Raw genomic sequence first — 21516 nt, forward strand, 5'->3', positions numbered from 1 at the left:
ATAGCAAAAGAATTCGAAAAATTCTACTCAAAATTATATAACCTCCAATCGAACCACAATACCCAAACCTCTACAGATGTACACTTTAAAACCATTAGGAACTATCTTTCCCAATACAGCCCAAAACCGATAACTCCCCAACAGGCGCAAGACTTAGAATGTCCCCTCTCGGCAGAAGAACTGGAGATAGCTATCAAACAAATGAAATTAGGCAAAAGCCTGTGACCGGACGGTTTCACTCTCCAGTACTACAAATCCTTTGCCGATATCCTCTCTCCTAAACTTCTCGCCACTTTTAACACCCTTGCGGGACCCCCAGATTAGGCCAGATAAAATGTTAACTGCAAACATAACTGTTATACCAAAGGAAGGTAAGGACCCATCACAAGACGCCAACTACAGACCTATATCTTTTAAATGTAGATATTAAAATCTATGCAAAGATCCTAGCTAATAGGATGCTCCCCCTTGTGCCTGGCCTCATCTCCTTGGACCAAGTGGGCTTTGTTCCTGGTAGGGAGGCCAGGGCAACACTACCTGCACACTGAACCTACACAATTGGCTTACGACATCTAAAACACAGGGATTTTTTCTGTCTCTAGACGCTGAGAAGGCGTTCGACAGAGGGGCCTGGGACTACATGCGCGAGGTACTCGTGGCTGTCGGCCTTAAGACCCGCATGCTAACACAAATAATGGCTTTCTGCTCTCACCCCTCCGCAGCAGTGAGAGTTAATGGCCACTTGTCGGACGCCTTCTCTATCAGCAATGGCACACGCCAGGGGTGTCCTTTTTCTCCCCTGATCTACATCATGACCCTGGAACCCTTTCTTAATAGGCTGAGAAGCAACCCTGATATTCAGGGAGTGGCTGTGAATGATAGAGAGTTCAAGGTAGCGGCCTTTGCGGACAATGTTTTGCTCTCACTAAAGTCGCCCCACACTACCTTACCGAGCCTCCTCAAAGATATAGAATTGTTTGCCAGCATATCAAATTTAAAAATCAATTATACAAAATCGCATGCCCTGAATGTTTCCCTCCCCCCACAGGAGGTAACTCATTGTCAAGAATCCTTCCCCTTTCGATGGGAAAAAGAGGCAATTACATATCTTGGTGTCCAAATTCCTACCCACCTGTCCGACCTATTTTCGAAAAATTTCCAAACAGCCCTTCTCAAGGTCCAACAACACCGGAAAGACTGGATGGGTCTAAACGTGTCTTGGTTCGGTCGCTCAGCCCTGATCAAAATGATCATCTTACCACACTTACTTTACCTGATACAAGCTGTACCAATTCTTTTGCCATCTTGCTTCTTTGCAACCTATCGGAAGGCCTGTTCTGCTTTCCTTTGGAAAGACTCCCCACCCCGCATTAAATGTTCACGCCTTACATTACCCAAAGCCAAAAGGTGGTATTGGTCTACCGGATTTACACCAGTACTACTTAGCATGCCATCTCACAAGAGTCGCAGACTGGAATATACATGCCTTCAATAAGTCATGGATATTTCTTGAAAATGCCTTTGCGCCGGGACACTTGCATCTAGTCCCTTGGCTACCCCCTAAACACTGGCCTCAGTCTCTCTCATCCCATCCACTCATCAACCCCTCCCTCCTAGCATTTAAAAAGTCTACACGGAAGAGGAAATTTGCCCCCACACCAGGCCCCCTAACAACACTAAGAGGAAACCCAGACTTTCCTCCGGGTGAATCTCACAATTTCTTACAACAGGAATGGCCTCATGAGGAGGTGCTAGCCCTCCACTTTTTCTCCAGTGGAACCCCCACTTCCCTGGAGAAACTGAGAACTATCTCCAAAACTGCCTCTTTCTCCTTTTGGACCTACAGACAACTAATGCCGCGTACACACGGTCGGACTTTTCGTCTACAAAAGTCCGACAGCCTGTCCGACAGACTTCCTGCGGACTTTCGGCGGACTTGCAGCAGACTTTCTAACGAACGGACTTGCCTACACACGACCACACAAAAGTCCGACGGATTCGTACGTGATGACGTACACCGGACTAAAATAAGGAAGTTCATAGCCAGTAGCCAATAGCTGCCCTAGCATGGGTTTTTGTCCGTCGGACTAGCACACAGACGAGCGGATTTCGGGGTCCGTCGTAGTTACGACGTAAAGATTTGAAGCATGTTTCAAATCTAAAGTCCGTCGGATTTGAGGCTGAAAAAGTCCGTTGAAAGTCCGGAGAAGCCCACACACGATCGGATTACCAGCCACCTTTAGTCCGTCAGCGTCCGTTGGACTTTTGTAGACGAAAAGTCCGACCGTGTGTACGCGGCATAAGACATTTTTTTGCAACACACACTCACCAAACAAATTGGACAAGACCACTCAACCTTTGAGTCCCTGTGCCACAACAAAACACCACAGAGACATTTAGCATCTCTACTCTATACCCTTCTCTCAGAAGTCCCTACCCATATTCCTGCTCCTTCACAAGCCTCATGGATTAGGGACCTACAATCCCCACTATCAGAAAAAGATTGGAGCACCATCTATGAATACGCCCATAAAGGTTCGCTGAATGTAGCCATCCAGGAGAATGGATATAAAGTGGTTACTAGATGGTACAGGACTCCCTCACGCCTCCACAAATTTTCCCCTAACACTCCTAATACCCGCTGGAGATGCGGGTTAAAGGAAGGCACCATGCTTCATATATGGTGGGATTGTGAGAGAATTCAACCCTTCTGGAAAGAGGTTCATGACCTTATCACACTCGTTACCACATTTACCTTAGACTACACCCCAGCCCAATTTCTCTTACACCACACTTCCCTAACAAAAAGGGTTTATTACAAATCCCTGGCCACGCATATGGTGAACGCAGCTAGACTCTGTATCCCCAAACACTGGCGTTCCCCATGCACACCAACGATCAGGGAATGGCTCGGGAGAATCTCCAAGATTAAAGACATGGAGGAACTGATCCATATCTCCCAGGACAGAATGCATAAATTTCCATTTACTTGGGCATGCTGGACCCATTTCATAACCACTGATTGATACCGCCAATATGCTCTTTAGAGCTGTATTGTGTATACTGCACTAACCCAGAAAGGATCCAGGGGTGGTGACTGAGGGCGGGGGCGGACCCGCGTGCGAAATCCCAACAGCTGCTTCCTCCCCCCTGCTACTACCCCCTCCATCTCTCTGATACCCCCGTACTGTATCCCCCCCCCCCCTTCTTCAAACCTTCCTCCTCTCTTTCACCTTTCTAGAACTTGCCTTTCTGCCTCTACTATCCCCCCTTTTTATGGTAGTTACATTCTCAGATAGGAAGTTGATCTTCTATACCCCTTACTAGCTATTGAGCTTACACTATCAGGATACATATCACTCTAGGACTCGTTCGGGACCAAATGTTATAAGCATACTCTTACCCTCGAGCAAACTGAGGGGGGAGAAGGGGGGAGGTGAAGAGTGAAACAAGATCCTCCACCCGCTTACGCCAACTGTGGGCCACATATTTTGTTCCTGTCCGTTTCCTACCAACTTGTTCTTCTATGATGTATCCTATAAATAACGCTAACAGTTTAAATTTGTTATGCACTGTTATATTACTATATGACAAATGTCTTTTTTCATTTTTGTATATGCTACTTTTCATATACTAAATAAAAATTTCTTGTGGAAAAAAAATAAAATAAAGCGGCCTCATTGCATGTTACCATTCATTCCTATGTGCCAAAATATGTAAATCCTAATAACTCATCAGATCTATTCATAAAAGAAAACCATGTATAAAAAGGTGGTCTCCCTCCACTGAAAAGGAGGTGTTGTGTGTTGAAAATTCCATCTATTGAGTGTTTAATCAGTGGGATCAGGACCTTGTCAGACACACAGACCGAGAACCAAGCCATATTTAATCTCTGTAGATGTATAGAATCAGCCTGCACGATGAGTGGAACAAAATCAGCATTTTCTTTTCTTTTAGATTATCAGGAGCTGAATGGATGATAGATGATGGAAAAATATATGTTCTAAATATAAACACTTGCGCTAATGGTGTGAAAACATAAAAAAGATAGTGAATGAAGCTGCTATACACAAAGTGCAAAAAACACTTGAAAAAATGTAAATGGATAAATACAGCGCTCACAAACATCATATTAAAAAAAAAAAAAAAAAGTCAGTCGTGCCGGTAATTGCGTATGTAAGTATGCATCCCCATGCGCAATAAAACTTTTTATTTGCTGTACTTCACTATCAGTACATGGTTTTCATTTTGGGTACCTGTTTTACAGCTGAGGATCATCTTAAAGAAGTCTTTTTGATCTGATGACCTGACAATGAATCCGCCATCTCTGGATACCATTATTAAGTCTAAAGTGACCCCTAGACTGAAAAGCTGGGGGTTGTCTTGATCCGGTAAGTGGGGATACATGAGGTGGTGTCGCTGTACACCTGAAAATCTCGAAAGCACTTTGCACTTTCTTCACAGTGGATTTGAGCACTTCAGTCACTTTTAATGGACTTTAGGTTTGCTATATAATAGTATAAAACACTATTCTTTTCTAGTTGACTGGAGTTCCCCTTTAAGGACATACAGTATATGTAGCAGGGACACACATAAGTCACAGTAATTAGAAGCACATCTGTGACTGTATCACCGATGGCCACACCGTATGAGCACAGAGGACAGTGCGGTCACAGATCCAGGCTGAGAATTCTGCTGATTCCAGCTAAAACAACTCGCTATAAATCAGACACTTAACATGCGATTTAAATGGTGGAGGCGACCTCTATTCCTCCTGACACCAAGATGTTTCTAGGGCTGAGAGATTTATGAGCTGTACAATTAAGCAGAGCTGAATTTTAATGCTTTCTAGAAGCAGGGCATCTCCGTGATAGTGCAATTACATGGATAGTTATGTGCCAGAAATGTCACTTCGTCAATGCCGTTGCAAGTGTGATTAAAAGTTACCATCCTACCAGAGTTCTCCAGCAGAGACTGGTGCTGTTTGAATAAATGGAGTTATTAGGGCCATATAGGAATTTAATTATAGAGTAGATGGTAATTTGCAAAGTAAAGAAAAATGCCATTATTTAAGGCCTGTAAGTAGTGATGGGCTTGCCAAGTGCTTGTAATACCAAATACAAGAATTTTTTTTTGTGTTTTGGATAGAGTAGAGAAGACTTTAAGGATAAGTTCACCTTTTAAAAAAAATTATAATAAATGCACATCTTTTTTGCAGGTAAAAAAAAGTGCATTTACTTTTATTTTTTTACTTGGATCCTGTAAAGCATTGCACCTACGACCAGCAGATCACGGGATGCCATGCAGTACTCCTGAAGACTTGTCAGTGTATCTGTCTGCCTGTACATCGTAGGGGCAGGCAGATACACACTGACAGTATGAGACAATGAACTACCTAGAGTGGTCAACAGTGCCGTGGTAGTTCATTGAGAACTACAAGCCAACAACCGCAAAGGTTGTCGGTACTTGTAGTTTCCTATCCACAGAACTCGGTGTATGAATGACGTGGCTGGGCGGGCGGAGCCCTGTACGGCTGCGTTTTTTTTATTTAAATAGTGACAGCAAGGTAAGGGGAGAAGATTCCCTGTCGCTGTCGCTAGAGGCAGAGGAGCAGGCTGCAGAAATGGAAACATGCTACATGTTCCACCCTAAAAAGGAGTTTGAAAGGTGAACTTATCCTTTAAAAGTTTATTTCTATGACCGTATTGTGGAGATTTTCTATCACTTCCTGTCACAGTGACACCTGCACAAGAATTGAAGGGTGTGGGAGTCACAGAGACAGGAAAGCATGGATAACTATAAAAAAAAACATTGTCGGAAGTCCAACTCATTCTACTAATATGCGTTTCTGCTTATGTATGTGTACAAATGAATACATTTGATGTTACCTTTGATTAGATGCAATGCTATGTCTCCTGTAAGGGGAGTGAGCATTACCACATCAGAGACTCTAGAACGCTCAGAGGAGACACCATGCATGATGTCCAGGTGCAGAAAGATTCAGTTGCTACAAAGCAGATAGTCTACAAAGACTTACCCTGAAACTGCCAGCACTAGAATTATAGGTGGCTATAGACAGCTGATATTTCCCTAAGAACTAAAGGGGGGGGGGGGGGGGGGGTGAGATATCTGCCGATTATCAAACAAGTCACCTGGGTGTTGGGATCCACCTTAATCTTCACCCTACAGTAACAGTGGACTGTTTTTGGTATTGTAGTCCTTTCCACCGTTATGGACTTGGAACAAGCTGGAAAATATCCCTGAGTAATAACCAGTACCTCTACCCAGGCACTCATTGATTGTTAGGAATTTAGAAATGGCTCAACAAGTAATCACTCATCCTTGGTTACCCATAGATATGCCAAAGATCTTAAAAGTCATACACAAACTAAAGCCACGAAATTCATTCAAAGCACTCAAATGAAGCACACAATGTGCCTTTATATAAAACAGATAAAAAATTAGCTGGGTTCTGGACTATCTATGCTATGTTTACTCTTTTGACGGCACAGGCAATTGATACCTTTCCCCCTTATGTTTTCAAATGGGTGGGAGAACTGGGAAGGAATATCGCAGTGGATGAATGGGAACCAGTTCTGGCTCAACGCAATGATCCCTTTGGCACTGGAGGCCACTACAAACTCCTCATTCACTCAAGTATATCCTATACCAGGGGCAGTGAATTAAAATTCAAGGAGTTCTGGTCACTAAAAAAAATTTCCGGCCGAGGTCCGAATCACAAGTCTGTGCCATGAAAGATTGTATGCGTCTTCTTTCCTTTTTTGCCGCACTTTGGCACTTTTCTTACTGTTTACTCCACACACTTTGGTAATACTCTGTTAATGTAAATGTCCCCAATAGTGTTCCCTCTTACATCAGGTGCCCCTAGCAGAGTAATTCATTAGATTGGGTGCCCCCATCAGACTACCACCATAAAATAAGTTGCCACCATCAGGGCACCCTCTTATATCAGGTGTCCCCATCAGAGTGCCCCCTTACATCAGATGTCCCCATCACTTCAGGTGTGCCCATCAGAGTGCCCCCTTACATCAGGTGTCCCCATCAGAGTGCCCCTTTACATCAGATGTCCCCATCAGAGTGCCCCTTTACATCAGATGTCCCCATCACATCAGGTGTGCCCATCAGAGTGCCCCCTTACATAAGGTGTCCCCATCACAGTGCCACCTTACATCAGGTATTCCTATCAGGGTGCCTCCTTACATCAGGTATCCCCATCAGAGTGTCCCTTTACATCAGATGTCCTTATCACATCAGGTGTGCCCATCACAATGCCCCTTTACATTAGGTGTCCCCATCACAGTGCCACCATACATCAGGTATTCCTGTCAGGGTGCCCCCTAACATCAGGTATCCCTGTCAGGGTGCCCATTACAATGCCACCATACATCAGGTATCCCCATCAGAGTGCTCCTTTACATGTGTGCCCATCAGAATGCCCCTTTACATCAGGTGTGCCCATCACAGTGCCCCCTTACATCAGGTGTTCCCATCACAGTGCTCCTCTACATCAGGTGTCCCCATCACATAAAATATGCCCATCAGTATACCCCCTAACATAAATAAAGGGACATGTTGATGGGCACATTTTATGTTAAGGGGTGCTCTAATGGGCACAACAAAATGTGCCTATCAGTGTGCCTCTTAAGAGAAAATGTGCTCATCACTGTGCCCCTGTAAATATTACATCCCACATAAGTTGCAGGGGGCGAGAGCTGCGTCGGGAGTCTTGCTGAAGGGGGCCAGGCGCGCATTATACCCCGTGGCCGGCAAGGAGTTAAAGCTGGGAGCAGAATTAGCAGCAGGGGTCGGGCGGGAACGTGACGTCACGCCTTACCTAGCGGATCGGGGGGTGGGGGCGCAAGATAGGCAGCAGCAGGGGGCGGGGCACACATGTAATGTCATTGGCTGCAGGGACGCCCGCGGAGCAGAGGCATTTTACACTGGCCTGACGGTCCGAACAAAAGCATCGATCGGTCTGTGTTCGGACCGCGGGCCGCCATTTGATGAAGACTGTCTTATATGATTTCATCCTACTCTCCCTTATGTTTTCACGGCTGTCAGGCAGAGGGTTATTTTAAGCATATTAAGTGGGGCTGCCTGAAAGTGCAGTGATTTTGGATCAGAGTCTATCAAATGATATATACAGTCAATCCTTTAATAAAATCCTCCAATGAGGTCCTACTTATTAAAGCAACCTGAAGTACTGTATGTACAAAATCCCTATTAAAATTTGTTACACATTATCTTTAATATGGCCAAATAGGTTATTGCCCGAGTGTGGAAAACCCAGTCTGTTACCTTTATGAAAGTCAAGCACCAGGTTTCCCAAGTCATCTTCCCTGAAAAGCTTACTGCACAGCAAAATCACACAATGGAAAAATTCTATTAGGTTTAGGTACCATGGACTTCAATATAGGTTCTTTGACTCTACGAAGGCTACCCCTTTAAGGCTGCTGTTCCCCCACCCCCCCTTCCAAACCTGTGGGGTCCGGAACTGATGTTCCCACTATCCTCTCCCCCGTTGTTCCCTACCTCTTGCAGCTAATTCCCCTATTCCCGGTGCTAGGCCATTGTTCTGTACTTGGTATAGTTTTGTTTTGGTTATGGTTTGTTTGTGACATATGATGTACAATTGTTCACTATTCAATACTGTAATGTTTGCCCACTCTATGTGTAAATACTTTTCTATTTTTCTAAAAAAACAAATCAACAAAAGTATATTGAACAAAAAAAAAACGCCATTATTCTTTTTCTGATTAATGTTCTATATACCAATGTACTTCTCCAATGTGCTTTGATGCCATGGTTCGTGTCTTTTGCCTAATTAAATAAAAGATTTGAAAAAAAAAAAAACGCCATTAGCAACATTCACAAATATATATGGAAATGTTCCCGCAGCTCCACAAAACCTGAGGCATTTAATGATGGTTTAATATTGACTGTGAAACCACGTTCAGCCTACTAGCACTTTTATCAGATAATTATGCTTAAAAAAAACAAACAAAAAATATGTAACATATTATAGTTTACCCGAGCATATAGCTGGTGGCTGCATTTGTTTTCTTGTTTCAGGTTTAGGCACAGAAAAATATCTGTTGATCATGCCAGAAGTTCAGTATTTCATGTAATATGCTTTGTGCTGAACAAAAAAAAAAAAAACCTCAAACAATTCTATCACATCCCCCTATGTAACAGGTGACGTTAGAGTGTGTAATTCAAATCTGGGGAACAGCCTACAGTGGCAACCCTGCTCTAGGACCGGAAGTGTGGTAAAGGATCACCAGGTAAAATTAAAGGAAACAAATACTGAAAAATGAAAACTAACACTGGACCCGCACCTCAGCACAGAAATCAGACATGTATAAAATGGCCCTCTATAGGAGCTGAAAATTATGTGTTATGTCTGGTTTTGAAAATCTGGTGAAACTTGTACACATATGTGGAGGTTTAATGAAAATGGCATAATTTAGGTTTACTCTTCCTTAAAAGAGAAGTATGGCCAAAGCTCATTTGGCCATACTTTTCCTCTGGGTCATAAGAGTGCACATACTTGTGCTTTCCTGTGACTCTAAATCAGCCGACAACAGGCTAAAAGTTTGCTGTCGGCTGACATCACAGAGCTGGTCCAGTCTCTGGAAGGACCACCTACTGTGTATGCCTGACCAGAAACTGGCTCAGGCTCTCAGTGAACTGCTGAGAGCCTAAGCCAGCCACTCCCAACCACTCCCCAGCCCAGCGCTCCAGTAAGTGACTGATAGCCACCACTCTCAGCTAAGAGCGGACTGAGAACTGAGCGATCAGCTGTCATGTGATCGCTCAGTTCTCAGTGTTAGAGCCGATGGGGGAGATGCAGCATCAGGTCGATGCTACAGCAGGGAGTTCAGTATGTATATTTTTCTTTTTTTTTTTTTTTTTTTTTTTTTTTTTTTAGAATCCCACTCTTCTCCTTTTATGTATCATGGGGATGTGGGAACTGGTCATGGCATGAGATACTGTGGTCTAAGATCACAAGGGAAGAATCTTACCACTCCAATCAGGTCTCCTCTGCCATATTCACCCGTCAGCTGCTTCTTTCCATCATCCTTCCTGATGACAGAGCGGAGTCGACCATTAAGCACAATGTAAGTGCAGTCTGATTTATCCCCTTGCCTAAAGAGGAAGAATTGGTGAATGAAAGACATGTTAACACATAGCTCAGAAGAAAAGGCATCAGTATACAGCCCTCAGCCCACAAGCTTAATAAGCTTAAAGGGTTAGTACAAAAGTGATATTTTAGCTATAGGTGGAGACTGGTGCTTGGTCAGGCCCTGGCTTCCCAGAGGTCCTGGTTGCTTCTATAGTTCGATCATCTCTGACATTAGTTCTGGTCATGTTAAAAAAAATGTAAAGCCGTGCGCCATTTCTAATCCTGAATGTAAAAACTTAATTAAGCAAATGGCATAGATACCCCACATGTTCTTCCATCTTACATGGTTAGTCAGCTACTAGGGCTTTTCCTGTCTACCTGGGAGTTGTGTGTGGTCCCACTTACCTCTGAGTGCTTCAACCCCTTAAAAGTGTTTGTGTGCAACTTTTGAATCCCTTAACAAGGGTGCTGTGGAAGTTTGTATAACATACAGTAAAACCTTGGTTTATGAGTAACTTAATTTGAGAACGTTTTGTAAGACAAGCAACATTTTTTTTAATAAATTTTGAGGTAATATACAAGCAATGCCTTGATATACAACTAGTGTCATGTCACACCTGAATATAAAAGAGAAGAGAGGCGCTTCTAAGTGTAGCAATATGGTTAAATTTAATGAAGGCACAACATTTAGAAACTCACATGGTCGATGATTAAAACAGGCACATCTAAGTATACAGGCATACGGGGTAAAGCTGTCCACATAGACGGTCCTCCTCACCGCCATCGACATCATCCCTTCCACTCTGCGCTCCGCAAGTGCTTCAAGCCTCGCTTTTGGATCGCTCTACTGCAGAGTAGTCTTCCTGGTCACTACTGCAGACTGACAGCGGTGAGAGCCGGCGGTGCGGAGGATGGTCTATGTGGACAGCTTTACCCCGGATGTCTGCATACTTAGATGTGCCTCTTAATTATCATCCATGTGAGTTGCAAAATGTTGTACCTTCATTAAATGTAACCATATTGCTACACTTAGAGGCGCCTCTCCTCTTTTATCCTCTTTATCCCCTTGTGGAGGCTTCCATTTGTGGATGGACATTTTATGGTTACGCAACCTATCACATTGCTATAATCTTTTTATATGGACTATAAACTGAAGGACTTATGAATTAATGGTTGTGGAACGAATCATTTGAGTTCCATTATTGCTTATGGGCAGTGGCGTAACTAAAACCTTCAGGGCCCCGATGCAAGAAATCATGAACGGCCCCCCCTGACCCCTGGACAGCGCTTTTCCTAGGGGGATGTCTGATAAGAGGAGGAGCCGCAAGAGCCGTCGAGGGACCCCAGAAGTCGGTGTTCGGGGCCACTCTGTGCAAAACTAACTGCACAATGAAGGTATGACATGTTTGTTATTAAAGCGGGGGTCCACCTATCTATCGTTTTTTTTTTTTTTTGAGTTCATTCACAAACTTTTCTTCTCAGCATTACATACTCACATATTGTGTGTAATATGTCCGCCTGTGTCAGATTTCATCGGAAAGAATAACTTATATTATTCACTGCAGGTGGTTTCCATCTTCATTGTGGGCATTTGAAGCCCACAAGCATTTATTTCCTGGATGTGGTGAATGCTGTGCTCCCAGCATTCACCGCTCGTTCCCGCACGTGCTCAGTGGCATCCTGGGAAGCCTGAGACTAGCTCCCAGGAGTCTGGGAGAGGCTAGAAACACGCCTACTCCCACGGGAGGAGAACCAGGAAGTGCAAAGAATAATAGACAAATAAAAGGTAATTACGGCGATTTAAATTTTTTTAAACAGCATGTCAGCATCTAGGCAAGGAAGAGAATACATACAGATATTGTTCAAAATTTGGGTGGAACCCCGCTTTAAAAAAAAAAAAAAAACCTTTACAATCACTTTAAGGGGTTAAAACAGGTGGTCAGGAGGCAACATATTGCCTCTTTACCGGCTGTCAAATGCCTCTGAAAAGTGATCTGAGCATGGATCGCTTTTCAGAGGAACAGCATTTTGTTGCTGGTACTTTGAACGAGCAAGAAAAAAAAATCAGTCCTGATTGTACACATATAGGGTATCAGGATTAAACCTGCATACATAAAATGTGCATACATACATCTAAACAGTGGCGGCTGGTGCTCAAAATTTTTTGGGGGGGCGCAAACATTTTTTGAAAAATGCAGCCACTGTGCCCATCAAACACTGCCACTGTGCCATCAATTGCAGCCACTGTGCCCATCAAACGCTGCCACTGTGCCATCAAACGCTGCCACTGTGCCATCAAACGCTGTCACTGTGCCATTTAAATGCTGCCAGTGTGCCCAAACGCTGCCACTGTGCCCATCAAACGCTGCCACTGTGCCCATCAAACGCTGCCACTGTGCCATCAAACGCTGCCACTGTGCCATCAAACGCTGCCACTATGCCATCAAACGCTGCCACTGTGCCGCTTAAATGCTGCCAGTGTGCCATCAAACGCAGCCACTGTGCCATCAATTGCAGCCACTGTGCCAAACGCTGCCACTATGCCCATCAAACGTTGCCACTCTGCCCAAGCGCTGCCACTATGCCCATCAAACGCTGCCACTATGCCCATCAAACGCAGCCACTATGCCCATCAAACGCAGCCACTATGCCCATCAAACGCAGCCACTGTGCCCAAACGCAGCCACTGTGCCCAAACGCAGCCAGTGTGCCCATCAAACGCTGCCAGTGTGCCCATTAAATGCTGCCAGTGTGCCCATCAAATGCTGTCACTGTGCCCATCAAATGCTGTCACTGTGCCAAACGCTGCCACTGTGCCCATTAAATGCTGCCAGTGTTCCATCAAACGCAGCCACTGTGCCATCAATTGCAGCCACTGTGCCAAATGCTGCCACTGTGCCCATCAAACGCTGCCACTGTGCCCATCAAACGCTGCCACTGTGCCCATCAAACGCTGCCACTGTGCCCATCAAACGCAGCCACTGTGCCCATCAAATGCTGCCAGTGCGCCCATCAAATGCTGCCAGTGTGCCCATCAAATGCTGTCACTGTGCCATCAAACGCTGCCACTGTGCCCATTAAATGCTGCCAGTGTTCCATCAAACGCAGCCACTGTGCCATCAATTGCAGCCACTGTGCCAAACGCTGCCACTGTGCCCATCAAACGCAGCCACTGTGCCCATCAAACGCTGCCAGTGTGCCCATCAAATGCTGCCACTGTGCCCATCAAATGCTGCCAGTGTGCCCTTGAATGCCCCCAGTGTGACCCCTGACCGCTCACCGGCACTTACCCTGTCTTGGTGGGGCAGCGGGTAACTGCGACGAGTGGGGTCCTCCATGCGTCTCCTGCTGTCCTCATCTCCCGTCCTCTCCTCCTGATAGGCGTCCAATAGCGGCGCCTGTCGTTTCAGCCAATCAGGTGACAGGTAACAGACCCGAGCACCTGATTGGCGGAGAGGCAGTTTAGTGTTAGGAAAGCGAATAGTCATTCGCTTTTCTAACACAGCTGAGTGGCCTGCGAGGTCACCTTTTTTGATGCCTATTAGAGCCTATGGCTCTAATCCGGTGCTTCAAAAAACACCCCCTGCCGCTGTAATTCAGGTTCCCTGCGCCCAAAAAGGGGCTGGGCGCCTGAATAGGGGGTGGCAGCGGCGGCCATAGATAGATTCATGCAATGCATGAATCTATCTATTGGTGATAGAGGGGTGGCTGGAGAGAGGGGGCGGTGCCCGTGCGCCCTTAATGCACGGGCCACCACTGCATCTAAACACACACACATAATATACACACACACACACAAACACATATACATATATAAATACACACATAAACACATGCAAACACATACACATACATGAACACACATATAAACACACATATAAGAACACACACACACACACAGATAGCCTTTTCAAAAACGGCAGTGCTTTACCTTACCTCTTCCTGCCCAGTACTGCACTGTAGGGGGAGACAAAGAGCACAGCACACACTGCTTTCACTTTAGATCAGTGTGACAAGCTAACCGCACAGTGCCGATTACAGTTCGGCTGACGATCGGGAGATCGATCTCAGCTGCTCCTCCTATCAAGATAAACACAGTCGCCATGGCGACCTCAGCGACCCCTATACTTCCGCCACTGCTTATGGGGAAATTCGTTTTGGATTACAAGCATGCTTCCGGTAACGAATTATGCTCGCAATCCAAGGTTGTACTGTATATTATTGTATATGTAGTATATCATATATAAGTATAAGTAGTACTTACCTATAGACAGCACGCCCAGCCTCCACCTCCATCCAGTCCAATGCAAAATCAATCTGTCTGACGAATGGAGACATCCGCTTCACTACTGTGTGAGCTACACCAAGGACTACGCTGGGCTGCTCCCGCATTATTCTGCACAGAAAAAACAGATTTACTCATTTTAAGTAATGCAGGTTCTTAACAGTGATACGTAGTATGAAATCACAGTTTATTCTACAGAATAAAAACATTGTTACTTTTTTGTGTTGTTGAAAATGATGAGCCACTTACCTGCCACATGCTCTAAGAGCACTTTCACACTGGGGCGGGCGTCGGCAGTAAAGTGCTGCTATTTTTAACGGCGCTTTACCGTCGTTTTTGCAGCACTTTTCACTTTTAAACCCCGCTAACGGACGAAAAAGGGTTAAAAGTGCCCGCAAAGCGGTGCTGCCCATTGATTTCAATGGGCAGGGGCACTTTAGCTCCTACAGCGCCTCAAAGATGCTGCTTGCAGGACTTTTTTTAGTGTCCTGCCAGCGCACCGCTCCAGTGTGAAAGCACTTGGGCTTTCACATTGGAGTGACAGGAGAGGCGCTTTACAGTCGCTTTGCAGGCGCTATTTTTAACGATATAGTGCCTGTAAAGCGCCCCAGTGTGAAAGCAGCCTTAATCAGATGCTTTCAGGCAGAGACAGACAGATGGCAGTTTTGCCTAAAGGTTCATATGATATCAACACCCTTTGCTTTGTAATAGACCATGCAACAACCAACTGCCAAAAGGAACCTGGCTTCCAATTATTACAGCAACTAAGATTTTCTGTTTATCACTAATGATTCCCTAAATTGCACAGCTGGAATTTTAATGTAGGAGTAGAAGTAACTTATGGCCCAACTCCCACTAGAATATGTAATTTCATTTTGGATAAGCAGGATGCGGGAAGCTTGGATGTGCAAGGTTTTTATTGAGTCTGATTACTCTTTTGACAACATTTCACTTCATTTTCTGCTAGGAAAGGGAGTGATATAAAATCTCCCCAATGGGGACTAGGATAACTACAAAACACAGTTTTAGTAGAGTGGGGGACGGGTTACCACTTGCAAAATTTTTGCTGTTAATTTATTAATTACAGGTACATATATAGCGCCATCAATTTACGCAGCACTTTACATATTTAGTATACACTGTGTGCACAATTATTAGGCAAGTTGTATTTTTGAGGATTCATTTCATTATTGAACAACTACAGAGCTCTCGGTCAATCTAAAATGTTAATAAACCTCAAACCTGAATATTTAAGAAAGTAAAAAAGTGAGGTTTTGGCTTTCTTAGGAGAATATCTGTGTGCGCAATTATTGGGCAACTATTAGTGTGCAGAATTTTTATGCTACTAAATGAAAAACAAAAATTTTCCCATCTCACTTGTTTATTTTCATCTGTTAAAAAGTGAGAATAATAAATAACAAATCAAAATTTACAAATGAACATTTCTGACATTTAACCACTTAAGGACGGAGCCTCTTTCTGAGATTTGGTGTTTACAAGTTAAAAACTTTTTTTTTTGCTAGAAAATTACTTAGAATCTCCTAACATTATATATTTTTTACATGACGGCGTCCCAGAACGAGAACCGCACCGCCCCACCGTCATTTGACGGTGGGCGAGCGGCAACTAGTTAAAAAGAGCCCACAAGTTCTTAATAGAATTTAGGTCAGTTGATGAGGGGGCCATGTCATTATTCTTTCATCTTTAAGGCCTTTACTGACTAGCCACGCAAAGAAGCACTTTGATGCATGCGATGGAGCATTGTTCTGCATAAATATCATGGTCTTTTTGACAGATGCAGACTTTTTCCTGTACCACTGCTTAAAGAAAGTGTCTTCGAAAAACTGGCAGTAGGTTTGGGAGTTGATTTTGAGTCCATCTTCAACCTGAAAAGGTCCAAATAGCTCACCTTCAATAATACCAGCCCACAATAGTACCCCACCTCGCAGGCGAAGTGGAGTTCTGTGCCCATTACTGATCCAGCCACGCAGGCCCATCCATCTGGTCTGTCAACAGTCACTCATCTCATCAGTTCATAAAACCTTTGAAAAATCTGTCCTCGGATATTTCTTGGTCCAGTCTTGACATTTTAACTTAGGTGTCTTGTTCAGTGGTGGTCGGGTTTCAGCCCTCCTTACCTTGGCCATGTCTCTGAGCACTGAACACCTTTTAATTCGGGGTACTCCAGGTAGGTTGCAGATCTGGAATATGACAGCACTGGAGGATAATAATGGGTTTCTGGTAGCTTCAAGTTTGATTCTTCTCAAATCTTTGGCAGTTAATTTGCGTCTTTTTATCTCAATGCGTTTCTTGCGACCCTGTTGACCATTTGCAACAAAAAGTTTGATGTTTTTGTGATCATGTCCCAATATCTTAGCAATTTCAGGAGTACCACATCCCTCTGAAAGACTTTTTATCATTTTTGGCTTTTCAGAGTCAGTTAAATCTCTTTTTTGGCCCATTTTGCCTGAGGAAAAGCAGCTGCCTAATAATTATGCACACCTTGACATAGGGTGTTGATCGCCCTAGGCCTCACCCTCCCTCATTACACAATTAAACATCACTTGATGATTTGGTCAAAATACTCATTGCCTAATAATTGTGCACACAGTGTACATTTACATCGGTTCCTACCCTCAAGGAGCTTACAATCCAAGGTCCCCAACATACATTTATATATACATATACTAGGGCAAATTTAGACAATATCCAATTAACCCACCAGCATGTCTCTGGAGAGTGGTATGAAACCAGAGTACCCAGAGGAAACCCACAAAGGGAGAGGGAGAACATGCAGACTCCAGGCAGGTAGTGCCGTTGTTGGGATTCAAACTGATGACCCCAGTGCTGCCAGGTGGAGGCGCTAACCACTTAGCCACTTGTTTTTTTTTGTCCCAGTGATAACCAAACCCCCTTCTTTTCATCTTGTATGGACATCACAGGGACAGGAAGTGCAGGTAAATCTCCCAATACAGTCACACAGAAAAAAAAAAACTGACAAACGAATTTTTCTCCTCTCTATCCAAAATAAAAAAAATTCCTAGAATTATGCTTTCATTTAAGAGTTTTGCCTATATAAATATAAACAAACCTCATATGAGGCGATTTGCAGTTTAACCACTTGAGCCCCGGACCATTATGCTGCCTAAGGACCAGAGGTCTTTTTCCAATTTGGCACTGCGTCGCTTTAACTGCTAATTGCGCGGTTATGCAATGCTGTACCCAAACGAAATTTGCGTCCTTTTCTTCCCACAAATAGAGCTTTCTTTTGATGGTATTTGATCACCTCTGCAGTTTTTATTTTTTGCGCTATAAACGGAAAAAGACCGAAAATTTTGAAAAAAAATGATATTTTCTACTTTTTGTTATAAAAAAAATCCAATAAACTCAATTTTAGTCATACATTTAGGCCAAAATGTATTCGGCCACATGTCTTTGGTAAAAAAAATGTCAATAAGCGTATATTTATTGGTTTGCGCAAAAGTTATAGCGTCTACAAACTAGGGTACATTTTCTGGAATTTACACAGCTTTTAGTTTATGACTGCCTATGTCATTTCTTGAGGTGCTAAAATGGCAGGGCAGTACAAACCCCCCCCCAAATGACCCCATTTTGGAAAGTAGACACCCCAAGGAAATTGCTGATAGGCATGTTGAACCCATTGAATATTTATTTTTTTTGTCCCAAGTGATTGAATAATGACAAAAAAAAAAAAAAAAAAAAATATTTACAAAAAGTTGTCACTAAATGATATATTGCTCACACAGGCCATGGGCCTATGTGGAATTGCACCCCAAAATATATTCAGCTACTTCTCCTGAGTACGGGGATACCACATGTGTGGGACTTTTTGGGAGCCTAGCCGCGTATGGGACCCCGAAAACCAATCACCGCCTTCAGGATTTCTAAGGGTGTAACTTTTTGATTTCACTCTTCACTGCCTATCACAGTTTCGGAGGCCATGGAATGCCCAGGTGGCACAACCCCCCCCCAAATGACCCCATTTTGGAAAGTAGACACCCCAAGCTATTTGCTGAGAGGCATATTGAGTCCATGGAATATTTTATATTTTGACACAAGTTGCGGGAAAGTGACACTTTTTTTTTTTTTTTTTTTTGCACAAAGTTGTCACTAAATGATATATTGCTCACACAGGCCATGGGCATATGTGGAATTGCACCCCAAAATACATTTAGCTGCTTCTCCTGAGTATGGGGATACCACATGTGTGGGACTTTTTGGGAGCCTAGCCGCGTACGGGGCCCCGAAAACCAATCACCGCCTTCAGCGTTTTTAAGGGCGTGAATTTTTGATTTTACTCTTCACTGCCTAACACCGTTTCGGAGGCCATGGAATGCCCAGGTGGCACAAAACCCCCCCAAATGACCCCATTTTGGAAAGTAGACACCCCAAGCTATTTGCTGAGAGGCATGGTGAGTATTTTGCAGCTCTCATTTGTTTTTGAAAATGAAGAAAGACAAGAAAAAACTTTTTTTTTTTTCTTTTTTCAAATTTCAAAACTTTGTGACAAAAAGTGAGGTCTGCAAAATACTCACTATACCTCTCAGCAAATAGCTTGGGGTGTCTACTTTCCAAAATGGGGTCATTTGGGGGGGTTTTGTGCCACCTGGGCATTCCATGGCCTCCGAAACTGTGATAGGCAGCGAAGAGTGAAATCAAAAATTCACGCCCCTTAGAAAGCCTGAAGGCGGTGCTTGGTTTTCGGGGTCCCGTACACGGCTAGGCTCCCAAAAAGTCTCACACATGTGGTATCCCCGTACTCAGGAGAAGCAGCAGAATGTATTTTGGGGTGTAATTTCACATATTCCCATGGCATGTTTGAGCAATATATCATTTAGTGACAACTTTGTGCAAAAAAAAAAAAAAAAAAAAAAAAAATTTGTCTCTTTCCCGCAACTTGTGTCGCAATATAAAATATTCCATGGACTCGACATGCCTCTCAGCAAATAGCTTGGGGTGTCTACTTTCCAAAATGGGGTCATTTGGGGGGGTTTTGAACTGTCCTGGCATTTTATGCACAACATTTAGAAGCTTATGTCACACATCACCCACTCTTCTAACCACTTGAAGACAAAGCCCTTTCTGACACTTATTTTTTACATGAAAAAGTTTTTTTTTTTTTGCAAGAAAATTACTTTGAACCCCCAAACATTATATATTTTTTTAAAGCAAATGCCCTACAGATTAAAATGGTGGGTGTTTCATTTTTTTTTTTCACACAGTATTTGCGCAGCGATTTTTCAAACGCATTTTTTGGGGAAAAAACACACTTTTTTAAATTTTAATGCACTAAAACACACTATATTGCCCAAATGTTTGATGAAATAAAAAAGATGATCTTAGACCGAGTACATGGATACCAAACATGACATGCTTTACAATTGCGCACAAACGTGCAGTGGCAACAAAATAAATACATTTTTAAAAGCCTTTAAAAGCCTTTACAGGTTACCACTTTAGATTTGCAGAGGAGGTCTACTGCAAAAATTACTGCCCTCGATCTGACCTTCGCGGCGATACCTCACATGCATGGTGCAATTGCTGTTTACGTTTGACGACAGACCGCCGCTTGCGTTCGCCTTAGCGCAAGAGCAGGGGGCGACAGGGGTGCTTTTTTTTTTTTTTTTTTTTTTTCTTTATTATTTTTTTGCTTTTTTATCTTATTTTTAAACTGTTCCTTTCATTTTTTTTTTTTTAAATCATTTTTATTGTTATCTCGGGGAATGTAAATATCCCCTATGATAGCAATAGGTAGTGACAGGTACTCTTTTTTGAAAAAATTGGGGTCTATTAGACCCTAGATCTCTCCTCTGCCCTCAAAGCATCTGACCACACCAAGATCGGTGTGATAAAATGCTCCCCCAATTTCCCAATGGCGCTGTTTACATCCGGCGAAATCTAAGTCATAAAATGCTCGTAGCTTCCGGTTTCTTAGGCCATAGAGATGTTTGGAGCCACTCTTGTCTCTGATCAGCTCTATGGTCAGCTGGCTGAATCACCGGCTGCATTCTCAGGTTCCCTGTTGAGACAGGAGAGCCAGAGAAAAACACGGAAGACGGTGGGGGGGGCATTCCCTCCCACGGCTTGTAAAGGCAGTCTAGAGGCTAATTAGCCGCTAGGATTGCTTTTACATGAAAGCCGACCGCTGGCTGAAAAGAATGATACCAAGATGATACCTAAACCTGCAGGCATCATTCTGGTATAACCACTCAAAGTTGTGAATGGCGTACCTGAAGACAAAAAAATGGTTAACAATAAAGCACAGTAAACAGTAAAGTATAAATAATTACATACCTGAAAAACAAACATGATAAAACATAATAACAATAACAATAAAACACTGCAGAATAGAATACAGTAAAAAAAGAGCAGAACAATAGAGAGAGAGAATAGAGAGAGAGAACAATAAAACGACAACTATTTTTTTTTATTTTATATATATTTTTTTTTTTTTTTTACACTTTTTTTGTAACTAACTTTTATAACTGTAACCGGTTCCAGGTTCGGGTCTCTCAAAATGCGATGGCATCTTGGGAGACCCTGTGAAAGTGTGCCTAGTCTGTGCAATGCTGTACCCTACGCTAATACTCAACTAGTGTATGGTAGCGTTCAAAACATTCACCAATGCAAAGACCAGGATTGTCAGGACAGGAGGGACAATAATAGCGGGTGTCACGCCTATATCCGCGTTTGCTGCAGACACAACATCTTTTTGGGGGGGTTCGTTGGGTAGGGGTACTCGGGAGCACATAAAAATGCCTCTCATGCAGCCGACTGCATTTGGTTGGGGATGTGAATGGGGGAAGTACGGGCGCTGCAGAAGTGGTGGGTTCCCAATTAGGATTGGCGAATGCAGCAGGAAGGGCACTATGGGCACGACGGGCCTGTGTTTGTCTTTTTGGTGGCAGCGGGACACTACTTGTGCTTGTCACCTCACCAGCTTGAACTGCACTTATGGGACTCGCCACGTCACCAAGTGTTACTGCAGTGCTGGTTTGACTACGACCGGGGTGTACTAGGCCGCTGGTGCTTGCCAGTTCAATAAAAAGCTTCCAAAAAAACT

At 43.6% G+C, this 21516-nt stretch overlaps 1 protein-coding gene across 3 annotated transcripts in view; it reads right to left on the reverse strand.

Annotated features, from left to right (window-relative positions):
- Window positions 1-21516, reverse strand: part of PNPLA7 (patatin like domain 7, lysophospholipase) — a 478577-nt gene that overhangs the window by 222571 nt on the left and 234490 nt on the right. For all 3 annotated transcript variants that reach the window (XM_073599988.1, XM_073599989.1, XM_073599987.1), the window contains 2 exons: window positions 14412-14543; window positions 10047-10170 (listed from right to left, as the gene is read on the reverse strand). In XM_073599988.1, coding sequence (XP_073456089.1) covers window positions 10047-10170; window positions 14412-14543 — 256 coding nt within the window. The remainder of the gene's footprint in view (window positions 1-10046; window positions 10171-14411; window positions 14544-21516) is intronic.

This window comes from Aquarana catesbeiana, linkage group LG09 (genome assembly GCF_042186555.1).
Source record: "Aquarana catesbeiana isolate 2022-GZ linkage group LG09, ASM4218655v1, whole genome shotgun sequence".
Classification (NCBI taxonomy): Eukaryota; Metazoa; Chordata; class Amphibia; order Anura; family Ranidae; genus Aquarana; species Aquarana catesbeiana.